We start from the raw sequence: 18156 nt of genomic DNA, 5'->3' as shown, positions 1-18156 counted from the left end.
TGCTGTGATGCATCCACCCAGCTCGCTCCGTCTCTCTCATGGCGTGTTCACACCTCCAATAACCGTGTGAAGCTGCTCTTCGCTGCCTGCCTCGGGACTCATATCCTTACGAGGCAAGCAAGGACATTGTTGCAGGGAGCAGCTGGAGTCGCAGCTCAGCTGATAATTACCGTCTGAATCTGTTGAAACAGATGCAAACAGATGCTTTGTCTAGCAGACTGTACTATTTGTTCTGCAGCGTCAGAGTGAAAGATAACAACTACGAGAGGCTCTGCTTTGCTTTGAAGTCTGAGCAGCTTTAACACCACGAGGAGTAACACAATCTTAGAGATAATTAGAATGAATAATCATTTTCCAGAATAATACAAGTGTTATATAAAAAACGTGGTTGCTAAATGATGTATGTATTAACGAGTGTAATAAATTCCTGTTTGCACTTTGTTACACAGATTTGTGTTACTGAACTTACAACATTTTTAACATGTTCACTGACTAGAAAACCATGGATTCCTTGCAGCTATTTCCAGAGAACATTCCTGCATTTTCTCCAACAGCAGGAATTTAGGATATAATTGTATGAATATAGCTGGTTAGCCAAATAGCAGGCAAACATAGTGTTTATAACTGAGACCCCAGCCCTTTAGAAAAGGGACTAGACTGATTTCAAACTTAAAATTCACAACCCAAAGTGCTGTATTTCTCTCTCTGACCTCCACTGCACCCTCCTTCTCCTCCTCCTCCCCCCAGAAACTCATGACAGACAAAACAGATGGAGCGGTATTAATTGAAAGCCTAAACAATGACCACATGACAGGAAGAACAGATTAAGTATTCTTCCTCATGCTGATTTGATCAGGAAAAAACAATGTTCTGCTTAGCATGTGAGCTGAAAACTGATAGTAACAAGGGTACAGTTGTTGTGGAATTAATGAGAATAAAGACAATCACAAATCTACCAACTGGAGAGAAGTGTATCCTGTGTTGAACTCGTATAGCAAAAACAAAGAAAACCACAAAAAAATATAAACAGCATTTCTCTATTGTTCATTTCTGTTGAAGTGGGTGCTGAAAAAAGAGAAGAAACATATGTACAAACTGAAAATTGCAGCCTGGCAGAATTGTGGCAAAAGCACCCACGATGACACAATGGAGCCCAGATGTTTGCATGGTGACTGTGAATGAGACAAAGCTCATCACAGTCACCACAAATCCACATTTACAGATAATCAGGAGTTTTCAAGGTTGGTAGCAAATTTTTAATAGTGACATTATATTTAGCCTAATATATCATATAAGTCAATGTGACTTTAATACAGGCCAATAACATAAAATGCTAGCAGACTAAAAAAAAAAAAAAAAAATGCTTCATGGTGATGAATGTGCATCCTGTGCACCCCCTGGCTCTGCCTCTCTGTGTATAATTAGTGCTTTATCTTTCACTCGTAAAGGGTTGAAGTCCATCACGCTGCCAAAACTTCTCTCAGCTTTCAGAGTCCATGATGAAGGTCTCAAAGTCTAGGTTGAGCTCAGACACCAGTGCATCCACAAAGTCCTCGATGGTGGGCCGTCTCTGCAGCATCCCTAGAACACAAGAACACAACAGGATTTCAGGACATGTGTTTGGACGGCACATCTGTCTGTGTGAGGAAATAGCTCTGGCAGGGCACTGGGATGAGCTGGTTTTGTATTTTCCATAAGTCTGTCTCATCTCAAAGTTCATTGCCAGAAGCTGAGGTCACTGCAGTGGCTTTACAAAAGCAAGGACTCTTGAGGTAAAAAAGGGCTGATTGGCACATTTCTGAAAAATCCTTTGAACCAAGAGTTATTTTTAGTTAAGCTAAAATCCAATTAAGTTCACGGAAACAGACTCGTGCTCCTGAGACTTTTGCTCTACTTCTAATCCCCCTCCAATCTCATGCACACTAGCACACCATATATATATCATTTTAACATTTGAATTGCTGAGATTTTGTAATTTGATAATAATATTTGTGTAAATTATGTGCAGAGTAGCACCTTTTTTTTGAACACTTTACTTGTAATTTTCCAATTATCATATAAAACAATCATATTTCCTGTTTTATGAGTAGCACCATTTAAAAAGGAAAAATAAAGGTTAATTTGCACAATAAAACATATAACATGTTGAAATATTAAAGACAAGCAGGACGTTTTGTTTTTCCAAACCGTACCCTCACACGTTCTCTCTGTACTGAAATGAAGTGAAAAATAAGCAGAGAAACTTTCAGATCCCACTGACTGCATGTAATGAAACATGGCTATGAACATCTGTGAGTCCTGTTTTCCCCTTTAACAAAACACAAATATGCTCCTAAATGTTCAAATACTGAACATTTGAATAGTGTTTTATAGGGTTGATACTGAGCTCACACACACACACACTGTCATTAGACCAGACCATGATGAGTGTCGTAGAGCAAATATGACTGTGCAGCCGACGAGCCGCTGTGAGCAAGCCCTGGGAATGTCTGTCTGTGTTTTGAGAGCCTGTATGCCAGCTCATGCGTGGAGGACTCCCTCTCTCCCTTTACAATTCAGCTGTACGCCCGCTTTGAAGTCAGTTCATTTCCCCTTGTGTAGCTGCCAATGTAAATAGGCGCTCTGCCCCTCCCCCTCTTTCCTACATGGGTCACCTCCAACGCACACATGCACACGCGCACACAAACACATGCACAGACACACACACACACCGCGCATGCGCACACGCACACACAGCGCGCGCACACACACACACACACACACACACACACAAAAGCATGTCTGTACAGGCACGCATGAATGGAGACGCAAAGAGTTTCACACAGTGAAATGAGTGTATGTACAGACATGGCAAGATATGGACAATCATAAACACACACACACATTGGTGAGTCTATGTTGGAGGAGCTGCCATCCAGAAACTGGCTCAGCAGGTAGAAACTGAGTGCAGGTTAGGCCTGGCCTGCAATGAATCGCCTTGCATGAGAGCACCAGAGAAGGGATTATCATCTCCTCTTACCCACCAGTCGCACCCTGCCCCTTGGCTACAAGATGATACCAACATACAGGGGTCCCTCACACACCGCAACCACAATGCCCATGGATTTCTGGGAGCAAGGCAGCCACATAAAAGCGATGGCTTCCCACCACGAATGATAGCCGTAATTTAAGAGCTGCATGATGTTGTCTCCCGTGGCCACAGCTGATGTCGATGGCATTTGATGACCCCTTTAAAGTGAACAGCTTAAGCTGCATTAATAGATATTGAGGCCAGCTTATAGAGTTGCACCTTATAACACTCCTCACTGAGCTGGCATTGTAAGGTAATACAATTTACAGAATAGTAACAGAAAAGCACCCAAGTATTGAATTTCATTCCTAGATGATGTTATGCTGTCTGAGGCACAAAAAAGGGGCTACATTTAGCACAGTTTTCCTCCACAGAACATCTCAGTATAATTATTTTTAATGAATGAATATCTAGTTAATTATGAAAAACATGATTATCCCCAAACAGCAGTGATCACAGCTCTGTGAGGCTGTACTTAGTACTTAATACAATCATGCTAACACTAGCTACTATACCAGCAGAAACTCTGAGTGTTGGGGAAAATGTCACTTTAAAGTTACAATAAAATGTAACAACATATGAACTAAAATGTGACATGTTTTTGTGTATTTGTGACAGTTAGCACAGCTCAAAGAGCTGTTTCAGGGAATAAAGGGCTGTTACCTGTCACCACCCAGTCTCTACACCCTTTCCTCTGCACCAAAATTAATAACTAAACAGGCACATGGGTACACACATGCTCTTGACGTGACACTTGTTTTCTTGACTGATTTTTACAGTTTGTGAGCAGACAGGGCTGTGGGCTCTGCTGCTGATTTAAACTCTGCATACACCGTCTGCAGCGTCACCAGCACTTTCCCTAATAGATGTAATTTCCTGACTGTGTATCCACAGGGGAATCTGATGTCTGAAGCCTCGGCAGCCACATGTTAGTGTGTTAAACGAGCAATGTTAACATGACAGGAGCGATGAGAGGCAAGAGAGAGAGAGAGAGAGAGGAGGGGGGGAGCAGTGACTACAAAAGTCCCAAAAACTGAGATATAAAGGGAGGTGTGATCATGAATGAGGTTAGTCAGGTAAACAATAGCACCCTCACTGGCTTCTCATCACCAACAGCTCAGGGTGTCAGCACCTGGGTCTCACTGTGGGTCTCACTGGGCATCCAATGGTAGATGAAGAAAGTTTCAACAATGAGCAGTGAGGAGAGATTCTTTTCTCAACCCCAGATCCCTGGGAGAGTTTGAGAGGAATGCAAAGATAACCTCAAAGTCACAACAACACTGTGGAGGAGTATCTGATCTGAAATGCTGCTTTTATACATACACACGAGGAGGTGGAGCTGAGAGAGACTAAATAGACTGGCAGAGTACAATCAGCACACTGTAATAAGTAAGCACTGAAGCTGACACACTTGAAGAGAAAAATGGATGCTCTGCTTTTGAATTAACTGAACCACACAAGTACAGGGTGGAGCTGTGAAGTCTGTGGAGGAGAAAACTAAGAACCTACCACCACTTTAGAAACATAAACACTCAATTCTTTCACTGTGTCAAACATATTTTTTAACTGCATTTCATGGATCAGCTAATTCAAATTGCAAAAAACCCCCAAAACAAGCAAACCCAAAAAACAAACATTTTACCCATATCCCTGTGACTTTAATGTGATACCTGTTCAACTAAAAATAATTATTGGTATTATGTACAAATCTACTTGGCCACTAGTGGCAGAAGAATCAACGTGTGAACACATCACTGACATTTGTGTATATCATTAATTATTCATTGTCGTTTGTTGCCACATTGCCAAAGGGAAGTCTAATACTCACTCTCCTTTTCGATTATCATATCATAAGAGAGAGGCTCTTTAGGTTCTAAATACTACAATGTTCTCATGCAAATGCAAAATTGCAAATGTTGTATGTTTGCCGTTTGGTGGTGGGCTGTATGGTACGAAAATAAATTGAAAAATGCTAGAGCTGAAAGGGCCTGCAAATTGTGGCAATAATTCTTGGTGGGTTTATCACTGTGAGTGACAACTTTTACATAGAAGTAGTCTTGTGATCCATTGTTAACATAAAGGTATTGATTATAGGTGCCACTGAGTGTCTTGTTGTTAGATATGTCCTGTATATTCAGGCAAGCTAGCCACTTGCTGTGGATATAAGTTTGCCAACATTCAGCCTCTTTGTTCAAGCAAAGATTCATAGTCTTGAGATATCTGGTTTAGTTTTGAGATATCTGTTTTATAAACTTTCTGCTTCCATAACGCAGGTGAGTTATTTTGTTTTTGCTGCTCATAGCATTGAAAACTTACAAACCATCAGTAGTTTTTCTAGAAAACAGTGTCCCTGTTACTCTAGACCTCACTGTATCACTTTTTCCATTTTCTTCAGTAATATTTCTTTGGTGAAAGTAGTTCCAGTGAAAAAAACGGACAGTGACGTATTTTTTGTAATTTGGTTGAGTTGACCCAAACTGAGCTTGACAGTAAACACATAACCACTTCACTGGAGACCAGGACAAGTACAATCTTCTCCAGAGATACAAAAACGCCATCCAGCCACTTTATGACAGCAGCATCTAGGAAGTACAGATGCTGTACTCCCTGCATGCTTGGTAGCCTTACAGTGGGCAGAACTGTACGATAATTCTTGGCTACACACAGTGGAAAGGACAGAGCCAAACTAAACATAAGCTATGCTTTGTGTCCATTGTTTGGAGAGCCTTAAGACAGGCTTTGCCATGTGCCTCATCTTGAATTTGAGAGTTTCCATTTCCATTCATAATGGCACTGACACAAATATGGAGGAACCACGCTTCTACCCACTACTGTCTTCAGATTCAGATTATTTTACTGTCCATTAAATTAACACAACATTTTAATTTGTCTTTGGCACAGTAATTATACATTAAGATACATTGGAATCTCAAAAGTGATTAAGTGGCTGTAATAAAATTGATGAGTGGATTGGTTTCCCAGAAGCAAGTGAGGCAGAGGAGGGGGCTAAAGGGAAATGGTAAAAACATCAATGAATAAAAAAAAGTTGTATATGAGTGTGTGGTTAGAGGGTGGGCTGCTTTAAACAGGCTTTTATTGAGAAAGACCACAGCTGATGGAATGATGGATTTCTTGTAGCTGTTCTTCCTGGCCATTGGGACTTATAGTTTGTGGTTTGATGTCAGCAACTGAAATGCTGAGTGGAGAGGATGGTGGGGTCACTATAGATCTGGATTGCATTTTTGGTTGTGGATTGAAAATATAAGTCCTGGAGTGTGCGCTGTCTGTCTCCAAGGATTCTGCTGGCTTTTACAACCTGTGTCAGTTCATCCATTGGTTTTACTGAGAGGTTTCCATACCATGAGATGATTCAAATTTAAAATTGAGAATACTCTCATTTAGTGATTTGTAAACCATGGGCAGGGTGTGCTAGTTGGTTTTAAAGCTCTTCAGCTTCCTGAGAAGATTGAGGCTATATTATCTATTACTGTTACCAGATATTTGAAGGGGGTGACTTGCTCCACTTCCTGGCCCTTCATACTGATTGGATTGTAGGTAGAACCTGCACTGCCTGCTCTTCAATTGCCTCCTAGACATAGCTCCTTGGTCTTGGTGACATTAAGGTCTAAGCTGTTGTCAAAATAAGAGCAAATGAAATGTGTTGTTCATACCCTGCTGGCAAGCAAGGACTGTATCATCCACATAAGATGCATCAACATTTTGTTGTTTCAGACTCATCTTAAAATGGATGCAGCAGATTTTGTTAAAGCACCTTTGGCAGTAATGACAGCCCTCAGGGAAATGATCCTACAAGCTTGACACATCTTTCTTTTGAAGTTTTTCACATTCTTCTTGGCAGAATTGTTCAAGATCAACCAGGTTGGACAGTAGGACATGATCACTGAGATGCTCTATTGGGTTTAGGTCCGGACCATGGCTAGGCCACTCTAGGACAGGAGTTTTCATGAAACCACTTCTGTGTTTTCATGGCAGTATGGTTTCTGTCGTGGTCTTGTTGAAATGTAAGCCTTCGCTCCAACCTGAGATCCTGAGGACTCTGGAAAAGGTTTTCACTCTGGATTGTTCCATATTTTTCTAAAACCATATTTCCCTCTATCTGTCCCTATAGCAGAGAAAAAATCCTCCCAGCATGCTGCAGCCATCATTTGTCCAGGCCTGAATATTCTGGACAGCAAGTTTTGCCCTCTTTAGTAACTGACTATACTTTGGTAAGGGGTGGCTAACATTATGATCTTATAGTCCCTGAGGAGGTTTTGTTCAGCTTTGTCGGGTATGTTACATATTGTTTAAAGACATCACAACTGTTACAATCTCCAAGTAGGTAGACCAGGTCAATTTCAGAAATACACAGCACCTTGTTGTAACTGGAGACTATGGCATCAGCTGGCAGAATTATTGTAATATGTCCAAATTCGTGGGGCGGTAATGTGGTCTGAATGAATGTCATTATTTTGTAGTGAGTGGAACAGTCAGTTTCATGTACTGTGACATTTGCTGTACAGTTCGTGTTCACAGACATGTGTAGTCCACCTCCAACACTTTTCGCTGTCTGAAGTATTTCTCTCAAATGAGAGACTCCCTCTAGATTGATGTTGTTTACATCTTCAGTCAACCACACTTCAGTAAAGCAAATCAGGTTGGTCCTGTTGAAATCCTTTTCATGTTTGACAAGTACGGCAAGTTTGTGCATTTCATTCTCTAATGAACGAGCATTGGAAAGGGTTGGGGGAGGGAACTGACTTCCTCCATGTTTGACTTGGTTCCGAATCACCCATCTGGCTCCTCCCCTTTCCTTTCTCCTTGTGTGGAGCAGATCATTTCAGGACAACTGAAGAGAAGTTTTACTTGTATGTTGTAGACTTGTCACATACTCCTGGGTGTAGGCAGGAAACATGGGCACAGGTAATCCGTTGTAAATGGTAAATGGACTGTACTTCAAAAAAAATCCTTTGAGTCCTTAGTCCTTAGGCCAAATTCAGCTACTCACACATTCACACACTAACAGTGGTATTAGGAGCAATTTGGGATTCAGCATCTTGCCCACTTCAGCATCTTGGACACTTAGACATGTGGACTGGATGAGCTGGGGATCAAACCACTAATCTTCCCAATAGTAGCTGACCCACTCCACCTCCTGAGCCATGGACAACCCACACTGTACCACAGATTGTGTGATTCAATTCCAAACACATTTAAAATGTCATAGATGATAGTGTGCTGGGAGCTTGATTAACTTGTCAAACATAATCTCCAGGTGTGTAATTGTTAAAACTTGAAACAAATTTTGATAAAAAACAGACAAACAAACAGACACGCTAGGAACCTAGGGTCAGCACTTGCGTATGAGCCCTTCATCTCAGGGACACTTCCCAGTTTGGCTGACAGAATCTGGGTAAAATAAAGTATTAAAAGACACATAACAAACAAAGTATTTAAAAAAAAACAACTATGGATCTCCCTTAAAAACACACTTTTAATGTATGCATTTTAAGCAAAATGTTGCTTTGCTGCACTGGAGAAATTGACAGTTGAGTAATTTGCTCAAGGGGATTTCAGGAGTAAATCTTGAGGAACGGAAGTGCCTTACTCATTCTCTCTCCCTGATCAAATTCTCCAAGCTGGTGTGGGAACATTCAAATCACAGAGCCTCTTCTTTAGCTATACTACAACAGATTTGTCTTGTCTGTAATAGTAATTTTCTCTAAATACAACCCAGAGGTTCTGTTTGAGAAAATGAAACTCATTTTAATTGGACAGTGCATTTAAATAAGGCTTTTGGCCTTTGCTCTCTCATCACCAGCTTGATTCATACAATGACTAAACATATGAATGTGACTAGTAAACTTATCTGAGTTTCATTTACAAGTTTAATTTAAATTTCTGACGTCAACAGTGCTCACACAGCAGGCACAGGATGACTTGTTTATTTATTTAAAGGGTGGTGGAAGATGAGTATCAGTCAAATGAAGACCTATGTGGCTGACTAACAGCTCTGAGCCCTTGATAATGAAAGCTCTGGGGATAAAAATTCTAAAGAACTGCTATGAAATTGCTGTACACCCTGCAGCTATGGATTCAATTTATCAAACATCTGAGTTACCGCCTAGAAAGAGTTTTGCTGTCACAGATAAAGAAATTGGGGGTAAACATTCTGATGACCTAATCTTGTAAAAACTCAAACAATATAGTTGTAAATCATTTCAATAGTTTGCTTATTACTTACTGCATATTCTGACTAAGTATAACCTTTCCACAAAAAAGTCCATAAATAGGGCTCCCTGAAACTACATGTAGCAAGCATTATTATTTTTTACCTGTTTACTTTACTTTAACAAATCAGAGGGCTTGGCTGAATGTGGATGTTTTATAAAAACTATTGATCCCAGTCTCCTGGGCTTGATTGTCCTCTGTTCTTTCATGATTTAATTAGTTTTTTTATAGGCCAATTTCATCTGCTTGCTTACTTGGAGGGAGCAGAAGACGGCCAGATTTGTACATTTAAAATGTTTAGAAACTGCAGCATGCAGTAACTTGAGCCTTGGCCACACTGCCTCTGTAACATCATATTCCCTGTATGAGTGAGACAATATTAATACACTGACATACACACAAAGCTCTCTTAATTCAGAAGAATTCTTTAAATTCATAATTGCGCATTTCAAAAGACATTTCTGGCTGCTCCAGTAGCCATTTAGCTGCTGCTCATAACCATTCGAAACATGTCAAGGTGTGAAAAGCAGTTACCTCTGTTAAACCTGCAGGCAAATCATGGGCTCACTGCCTCTGTAATTACGCCTTTGAAGTTCAGGAAGCTTTTTCTTCTAACCACACTTAAAGACAGGCCCAGAAAGCAAGCAAGACAAGGGTGACGACAAATATTGTACTGGGAGGCTCTTTGTTGACTAAGTGCTTTCACAAAAGACAAAAACTGAAGAAAAACCTGCAATTTCATTGAAGATAAACGCTATACAATCAGTAACCCAACCACTGTATAAAAACTTTCCACATCAAAACCTGCATAAAAAGTATCTGTATTAAAATGCAGCAACAGATTTATGCAACTATATGTAGGCACAGTCTGTGATTTAACTCAAAGATCTATAAAGCCTAACAAAGCTGCTGTTAATGCATCTCCTGTTGCAACACTTCTATTTTAAAATAATCATCTCTCTAATTGCAGCAAAGAAAAAGTTATAACAAATTGCCATGAATGTCTGGAGCAGTATTTCAGGACTTTTTACTGTGCTGTGGTCATGAAAAGGCAAATCTCAGTAAATCAAAAATACGACACTTCCCTCTGTACCTGCGCTGTAAGGTAATTTTCATCACAAATCATGTCTTCTCTTAATGAAGGGCTATAAATTATGTGTTTTGCGGCTTCACATCTTAGCTGTCAAGTTTCACTTAAATTCCATAATCCTCCCCTCTTCAAAGCCATATATCTTTGTCACTGATGTGCTGTGAGGATATACAGACCACCATGCTTTTGGGGTTTAGTGTCAACCTGCCTCTGCACAAAGCACTAGCAGGGTCCTGGGACACAGCTACCGAATCCAAGTAGATCCATTTTCTGTGCTCAGTGGCCGCAGCTATGGGAACTGTCTGGGCCATGAAAGCCTTTCTCTGTAGAGGGGGCCGAGGTTCAGCTCAGTCAGTCGATTACCTTTCTCTCTCTTTTCTTCCCTCTTGCTCTCACTTTTTCCCTGACTGGCTCGCTCTGTCCCGATGCTGCTGAGCTGGATTTAATGCTCAGGTTTACATTTGAACACCGTCTTTTTCCTGGGAAAACATCCAGTAACAGGCAGGGAGCCATGCAGATAAAAGAGCCTGGCCTTTGATTAGCCTTGCTGGGGCTGCTTTGGTTCCCTGCGTGCCCTTCTGCCCCCTCTATCACCTCGCTAAAGGGGACAGCAGGGAAATGTTACACACCTCCATTTACAAGGGTGTTTGTTTGAAAGGATTATGTGGATCCTTTCTATAGTCTTCTGCTCTCTTCTGGCCTAAACACCGCTATTGATATAAAAAGGCCCCTTCTTATTCTCCTCAAAGACTCACTTTTCCATTCCCAGGTAGGAATTCAAGATGGTTGCAATGAACTTCTCAACCCTACAGCAAACAATAGTGGAAACCTAAATGTTTCAGCACATGCACCAATGTACTTTTATAACTCTGACTTGGGCTTTCATGATGTTACGGTGAATTATGAGGACATGATGTCGCCATCAAAATAGTGAAGCAGCTGGATGATTTTCATTTCAAAGTATGGGGACATTTTAGTTTGGTTTGAGCATTTCTCCAGACGTGGAACGGGTTTTATTATAATAAAAGGGGAAAGAAATACAGGTGCAGAGAACAAAACTGAACTGAAAACTGTATTTAGGGAAACAGCCAAAAATGTGAGCCTGGAACTAATATGTGGCAATTTCAAGGCACTTTAATTTGATCTGCATTTATTGGTATTGACATGAAATTGTTTTGGCTATGTATTATTCCCAATGCAGGCTTGTACAATGACTTACGGCTGGGAAAAAAGCCAGAGGGTTCAATTTGACCCTGATAACGATTCTGCACACAGGGCGTTAGCCTATAATTAGAGTAGTATTCACTTCAAAGGGACCCATAAAAGCAAATATTGTCAGTTCAACAACAGTTAATTGGACAGTAGATCTAGTAACAAGGATCTGATCTGTTGGTGGTTGTAATTTCAGAGGCTGGGCACAGCCCTGGTTTGAGCTGTCAGACGGACAATCTGATGGGAGAGAGAGGAGGTGACCCTGAGGGAGAGATTTACAGTACACTCACAAATGTCACCTGATATTACTGCTCTCTGTCTCTCCTCTCACCCTCACTTCTGTTGCCCTGTCCAGACATGCCACAGTGACTGCTCAAGGAGGGAAGGGCGAGAGAGGAGGAAGTGATGGGAGGATGAAGGGGAGCGGAGAGAAGAGGGTAACAGGAGGAAGTAGTTTTGTGCCTGTCACAGTTGCATAAAGATAAACTGCAGCTCCTGGTAAAATTACATAACCTGATTAACAACAGTTTGATGTTTACAAGCCAAGACAAAAACCAAAACACATGTCAGAGCTAGTCAGCATGTCCCAATGGTTTCCACAAAAACATTATTACCTGGTCACATTTTATAAACAAAAACTGTATTTGGTCTAAAGAGGTTAAATGCACAATGGAGTTTTCAGCCCTGCAAAGTCAGCAAGTGCTCAATCCCCAAATCACCAATTTCTGTCTCTTATCTAATTGTGTCCATGCACAGACATGCAACTTAACACATGGTTTTCTTTTTAAAAAGGAGGTCACAGAGGGACTCAACAATTTCTACATACACACCAGCCTACCACAGCAGGACTGACTGTGTCTCTGGGTTGACAAAGCTCTGGTCAACAAAAGATAAGAAAACTTGGGAGGTGTGTTAAACTGGTAAATAAGCACTGTGGAGACTCCAGCTCAGAGCAGAGCAGCAGCAGCTGTAAATGTCTGAGACAACAAGGAGCTGACTAATGGTCTCATAGCTGCTTCGGTCTGATGACAAACTCAGTTAACTTTCCCCTCAGGTGATCTTCAACAAAACATCTAGACATGAGGTTAAAAGGGCTGCTATAGAAATGAAGAAACACTGTCAATCTTACTTAATAAGAAATACCTATTTCTGAGATTATTGCATGCTGTCCATCTCACTCTCCCTAGATGTCCTGTCTGTAGCTCAACTGTCACACTAAAAATATATAATATAAAATATAATTATATTTTTGTTGACATGCTAAATGGGGTGACTTTAACTTAAGTGTTAGGTATACATCTTTACTCTGCAATGGGAGGAACTGGGTTTGTACCGTATTGTGCATGTTTCTTGTATTTTCATTTATTTATCAATGTTTTCTTATCTTTTTTATTTTTTATTTTATTTCAATTTGAGGTTATAGGATCAGGGGTTATGAGGTTATGGGGTGTGTAGGGTAAAGTGGTTAAGACATAGCCATGGGAATCCTATTGGAGCAATGAGCAACAGCAGTGAGTTGTATGATGTGGGGACACACAATAAATATGTTGATATATGACTGTATAATATTGTCTTGTTGCACAATCAAAGTATGTAGCAAACACAAGACAAATTTAAGAAAAAAAAAAAAAACCTTCTCAATTTATGTGGTACAAACTGTACATATACTCACTTTCATTATTTATTTTTTTCCCAGAAACACAAACTGTAATTAGGAATCTGTGTGAGTGTGTGTTTTCAGGATGCTTTTTTCTGCTCTTCATCTTCAGACTACCGAAAACACACCAAAAATCCAACAGAAGTTGACCCTTCAGGCTGTCCAGCATGTCGAAACAAATTCAACAGCATTGTGTTTCAGTAATTACACACAGTCTTCTTTACTGGTACTACTGGAAGCTAATGGACTGACACCTTAATTCCTAAAGTGAAGGAAACCTGGAGATGAAATCTAGAGGACCTTAAAACATCTCAGGCCTAAATGTGTAATACACACATCTGATGTAACCCCAAAATTTTGAGACAAACTGGGAATTTAATTTAATTTCAAGTGCTTAACTGACTTTTATCATTTTTAGGTCGGACATAATGAGTTACCTTCTACCATCAGCATGGGCTCCTTGGCTCCTCCGTGGGCCAGCATCTCCCGACGGTAACGCTCACCCATGTCCCTGAAGAGAAAGAGAGAGAGAAAGCAAGGGATAGACAGACACAGAAGAGAAAGAGATAAGGTTACAGACACCTGTACTCTGTCAACCCCTCCACCACCACCGCCGCCACTTGGAGCCCAGGGCCACGTCTCCTGAGCTGCCTGTTCATACCAGACAGGTGACAGGAAAGAGAGATCTGACAACTGCAGGTGGAACTAAAACAATCTCAGAGTGAAAGGGAAGCTGGGAAGACAGAGAGACAGCAGAGGAAAAGAAAAAGGAAAGATGAGAGAGGCAGAGAGAAAACGCTACAGGGCTCTAGCTGAGGGAGGAGATGGTAGTTTTGTTTTTTAAAAACAAAGCCTTTGTGCTTTGTCCAGGGGCAAACACTTGTGATAAGGAAGGGTCTGGCAACGTGGATGCTTGCGTGTGGTGGAGAATTTCAGCAGACACCTGCCAAGTCAGTGTGAGTTTTATATTAATGTCATGTTCAATGTCAGGGAGCAGAGACTTGAAACGGGATCCAGGGAAAGCAGCCTGTCAGGAGGCATTTGGCTAAGCGCTCCAAACACAAAACAGGTTTCTGCTGTACCTTTCCATCATTTGTGTGGTTCTCTCACCACAAACACAAGGGTACAAGAGATGAGAAGAATAGCAAGACTGTAGGTTAATTGAAACATGCTTCCATATCTCTACAGAGATTCCAGCACAGGAGCTGAACGAGTCAACTTTTCTGATGTGTAAAATAAATCTGAATGAACCTTAAGTCCTTATGATTCCACTGTTTCACACTTTCATTGTTTTGACTTTATATTGAGTGATTCTAAATGAACGGCATTGTGACTGAACTAAATCCTCAGTATGATCATCTGAAATATGTCTGCATCAGATCATGTCTCACAGATCCAAGAGATCACACACACAGTTTTACTCACTTCACTATCCTGTGATTTTATCCAAATCTACAACAAAAAAATAGTGTAAAAAAGTCTTATAATTCAAATAAAATAAACTTCAATTCAGGAGTTTTGTAAGTCAGCACCAGCACAGACTTGTGGTTTTGTCGTTCACTTTAACTCCAGCCTTGCTGGGACAGACCTTCTCATGGGAAACCCTCCAAGCAAACGCTTAAACAGAGGCGAAGTGTAGAGGCAGAGGTTGCAGGGGGGGGACTAAGCCTGAGAGCAGGATGATATACAACATGGGAAAGATGCTAAACATGTACCCAGGATGTTGGATGAACATACACCCTGGAAACTGTATGAACATGCAATATGCTCCTTAGGCAACAGGATTAGTATGAATAATAAAGAGAAACTAAAGTTCAAATTAGAGCATTGGACAACTAACACTAAGTGCACATTGTTTAAAATGTTGAGGATATTGTCTGCTTATGTGTCTGATTGACAAGTCCAGAAGGGATGAGTCAATTTTTTTTTTTTTTTATGTAATGGAATTTTGTTTCAGCCATCTCACCTATTTAAAGGATCCTGAACGAAGCACTGCTTCCACACCATTGAGGCCACAGCCCGGGACATGAGGTAGGAGTAGTACTTGGCTCCATATCCAATCAGGTGGCTGAATCTCAGCTGCCATGCCTATAAAGGAAATCAGAACATGAAGTCACAACACAATCACCTTTACCTGAGAGAGAAGACAGGGCAGCTTCCACTAAAATGTGACAAAACATTCTTGCTGTATTGATAAATGATAGCAGAATTATGGCTCTGATATAAAGAAATCGCACTAAACAAACAGAGCATGCAATTATACTTTGATGCTGTGTGTGTGGTGAGTCTGCAATGCAGTAGAGGGGGAACATCACAGCCTTAAAAGGCTTAAATGTTTCAGCTCATAAAACCCGATGAGAGAAGCTTTCCCAAAACTGCGGCTAACTATTCTAGTAATAGGCACAAAGCAAGGCTATGTTGACCACAACTGAGACTAAAACAACAGCCCGACCATAAAAACATCTCCATACACTGGAAGTGAGAAACAAAACTAAACAAGAGCTTCTATATTTTAAGGCTCAAACTCCTTTGAGTTGTTCAGTAGTTCTGATACTGCAGCTAAACTTAAATGGATATCTAAATATTTGAAAAGACAAGCACTGCTTTTCATCTTGTAAAGCTACTTTCATTGTCTTTATTGGTGTCATTATATTGGTGGAATAAATACACCTTTCCTCCAACAAACCTCTACAACAAAATGTAAAATCACAACCTGCCAGCTCCTTCTTTAAAAAGGACAAAACATGGAAATTCCTAAATGGTAGAAAGCCCCCTTCTCCTCTCCTCTGTTCTCCCTGTAGTTGCCTGAGGGGGCCCCTCTCCATATCTATAAAGACGAGCTCTTTTATGATCTCTGCAAACGGGGACTCTGGGGGAATTCAGCTGGCAAACACTCAAACATTTAGCCAGTTAGAAAAGACAGCAGCTGCCATAATTAACAAAACCATAACAGACTGCAGACGCCTCCCAAAAAACAGAAGCCTTTAATTTATAACATGTTAATGATTATACTCCAACATCAAGTGAAACCATTGTCTGAATCAAAGGATCTCATTCACAAGGTATACATACTGTCTGTAGTACCAATGCCAGGGACAATCTATTGTGCTTGGTGATAAAAAAAATACTTTCATTTTTGTATTACTGCTGAATAAAGTATTATACTGATCACATTTATCCAAAGTTGCTTATTTATACATCCAGTAGAACAACAGTTAGCATAGCATTCATTTGGAGTCATGTGTCTGGCTGCCTGATTAATCTAAGTACAATATCAACACCAACTCCTGAGGAAAACATCTGGCTCATTAGCTGCTAAACGCTTCTCTATGTTCACCAGCTAGTTGCTAACTTTTTCTGTGTGTTGGTGACATGCAGGTAGTGTGTGGCGTGTTTCCAGACCCATGTTACTAAACAGCTTGTTATTGAGGCTGAAAATGTTGCTGATGAGACTAAGACTAAAAAGCTTCATAGTGATGAAATGAACTGTAAAGTCAAGTGATAATCCGCTATAATGATCTCTTGCACAACACACATTGTCATTTGACCCTGTTAATACACAAATATTGACTGTAGCAACTTTAATCAAGTAAAAATGAGATTCAAGTACAGACTTAACTCAAAATGAATTGAGTCAAATCTGGACAAACTTTCATTGGTTTTGGGTTATACTGACAGATGTTATAGTGAAATGATATTTTCACATTTCATTATAACATACAGAGGTAGAAGTTAGCAAGAGGAAGAATTGATCCTAGAAATTATTAGGATTTATTTCTAATTTTTTAAAAAAATCATTTGTTATGTTTCTAAAGCATGAAAAAGTTATTGTAATGAAAGACAAGCTAAATTAAAATCCTGCAAAGTGGACTCTAAAAAAAAAGCATCACGAAAAGATATACCTGCCCCAAACATAAAAAAACTACATTTAATGATATAAAATCTTGTTAAAACTGTCTCTAGAGTGTATCGAATTTTAGAGCAGCTGGTTAAAAGACCGAGATGGGGGCCGGTTATCTTCACCATAATGGGAGAGAGCTCTGCGGCCTGATCTGATCTGAGAGATCCTGCGGCTGTAAACAGACTTAAGCTCCAAAGCGTCGCCTTGACGAGACTCTTCTGGGCCGTAGTGACTTTAATAACAGTAAATAGCACTCCTGAGAGGAGTCATGGCGCAGAAAACCACAGGCGAGCTGAAGTTGACTGGGTTTGCTTTGTCAGCTGACCGCAGCATTGATACAGTGCACTGGGTCATCTGGGTTAGAAGTCTGTTTTAGCTCTTTAGAGTCTAATTCGTACCAAAAAGAAAGTGTTAAGTGTTAAATTCTTCTGAGGCATAAAAACTAAAATTTGTGATACAGGAGAAAAAAGGAGCTACAGAATAAAGCACAAAGCTGTTTTACTTGAAGCTAAAGCCTTTTATTTGAAGACTCTTTGATTCATGCAATTATCAAAGGCATTACGGCTGTTCATATTTCGGAAACAAATAAGCTGGAGTAGCTATTGAAGAACTGTGTGGTATGCTGAGTCTTTGACAAGACGCTTTAAACACTCGTCATGACGTGCCACAAAAATGATTTTCAGACTCTTTGTTTCCAGTCCCTTTTTGCCTCAACATCAAATGATTAATGTCGACTTTTGTGAGAGAGCAAGTGGGTCACATGTCAGTGAGATATCCTTTTGATCCTTACATACAAAGGAGACAAAGTCAGCGTTGGATTTTCACTTGTTCCTCTTGAATGTTAGATAAAAGACTTTTTTCTTCTTTTTTTTTGTTCTTTCAAAACTCAACTCGTGGTGTTATGTTAGTGGTGCTGAGGTGCAACTCCACATTTTTTACAAGAGAATGTGGATTATATATGCTTGACTGTGCATCAAAAACTCAGCTTGTTAAAA

At 40.3% G+C, this 18156-nt stretch overlaps 1 protein-coding gene across 1 annotated transcript in view; it reads right to left on the bottom strand.

Annotated features, from left to right (window-relative positions):
- Window positions 1–663: 663 nt before the first annotated feature.
- LOC128360840 (mitochondrial intermediate peptidase-like) overlaps window positions 664–18156 on the bottom strand; it is a 30202-nt gene continuing 12709 nt past the window's right edge. Inside the window, exons 17-19 of the mRNA XM_053321361.1 lie at window positions 15227–15348; window positions 13698–13771; window positions 664–1581 (exon numbers count right to left, since the gene is read on the bottom strand). Of these exons, the coding sequence (XP_053177336.1) occupies window positions 1481–1581; window positions 13698–13771; window positions 15227–15348 (297 nt within the window). The 3' untranslated portion in view covers window positions 664–1480. The remainder of the gene's footprint in view (window positions 1582–13697; window positions 13772–15226; window positions 15349–18156) is intronic.

The sequence above is a fragment of the Scomber japonicus genome, chromosome 6 (genome assembly GCF_027409825.1).
Source record: "Scomber japonicus isolate fScoJap1 chromosome 6, fScoJap1.pri, whole genome shotgun sequence".
NCBI classification, from domain to species: Eukaryota; Metazoa; Chordata; class Actinopteri; order Scombriformes; family Scombridae; genus Scomber; species Scomber japonicus.
This window is presented reverse-complemented; position numbering and strand designations above follow the sequence as displayed.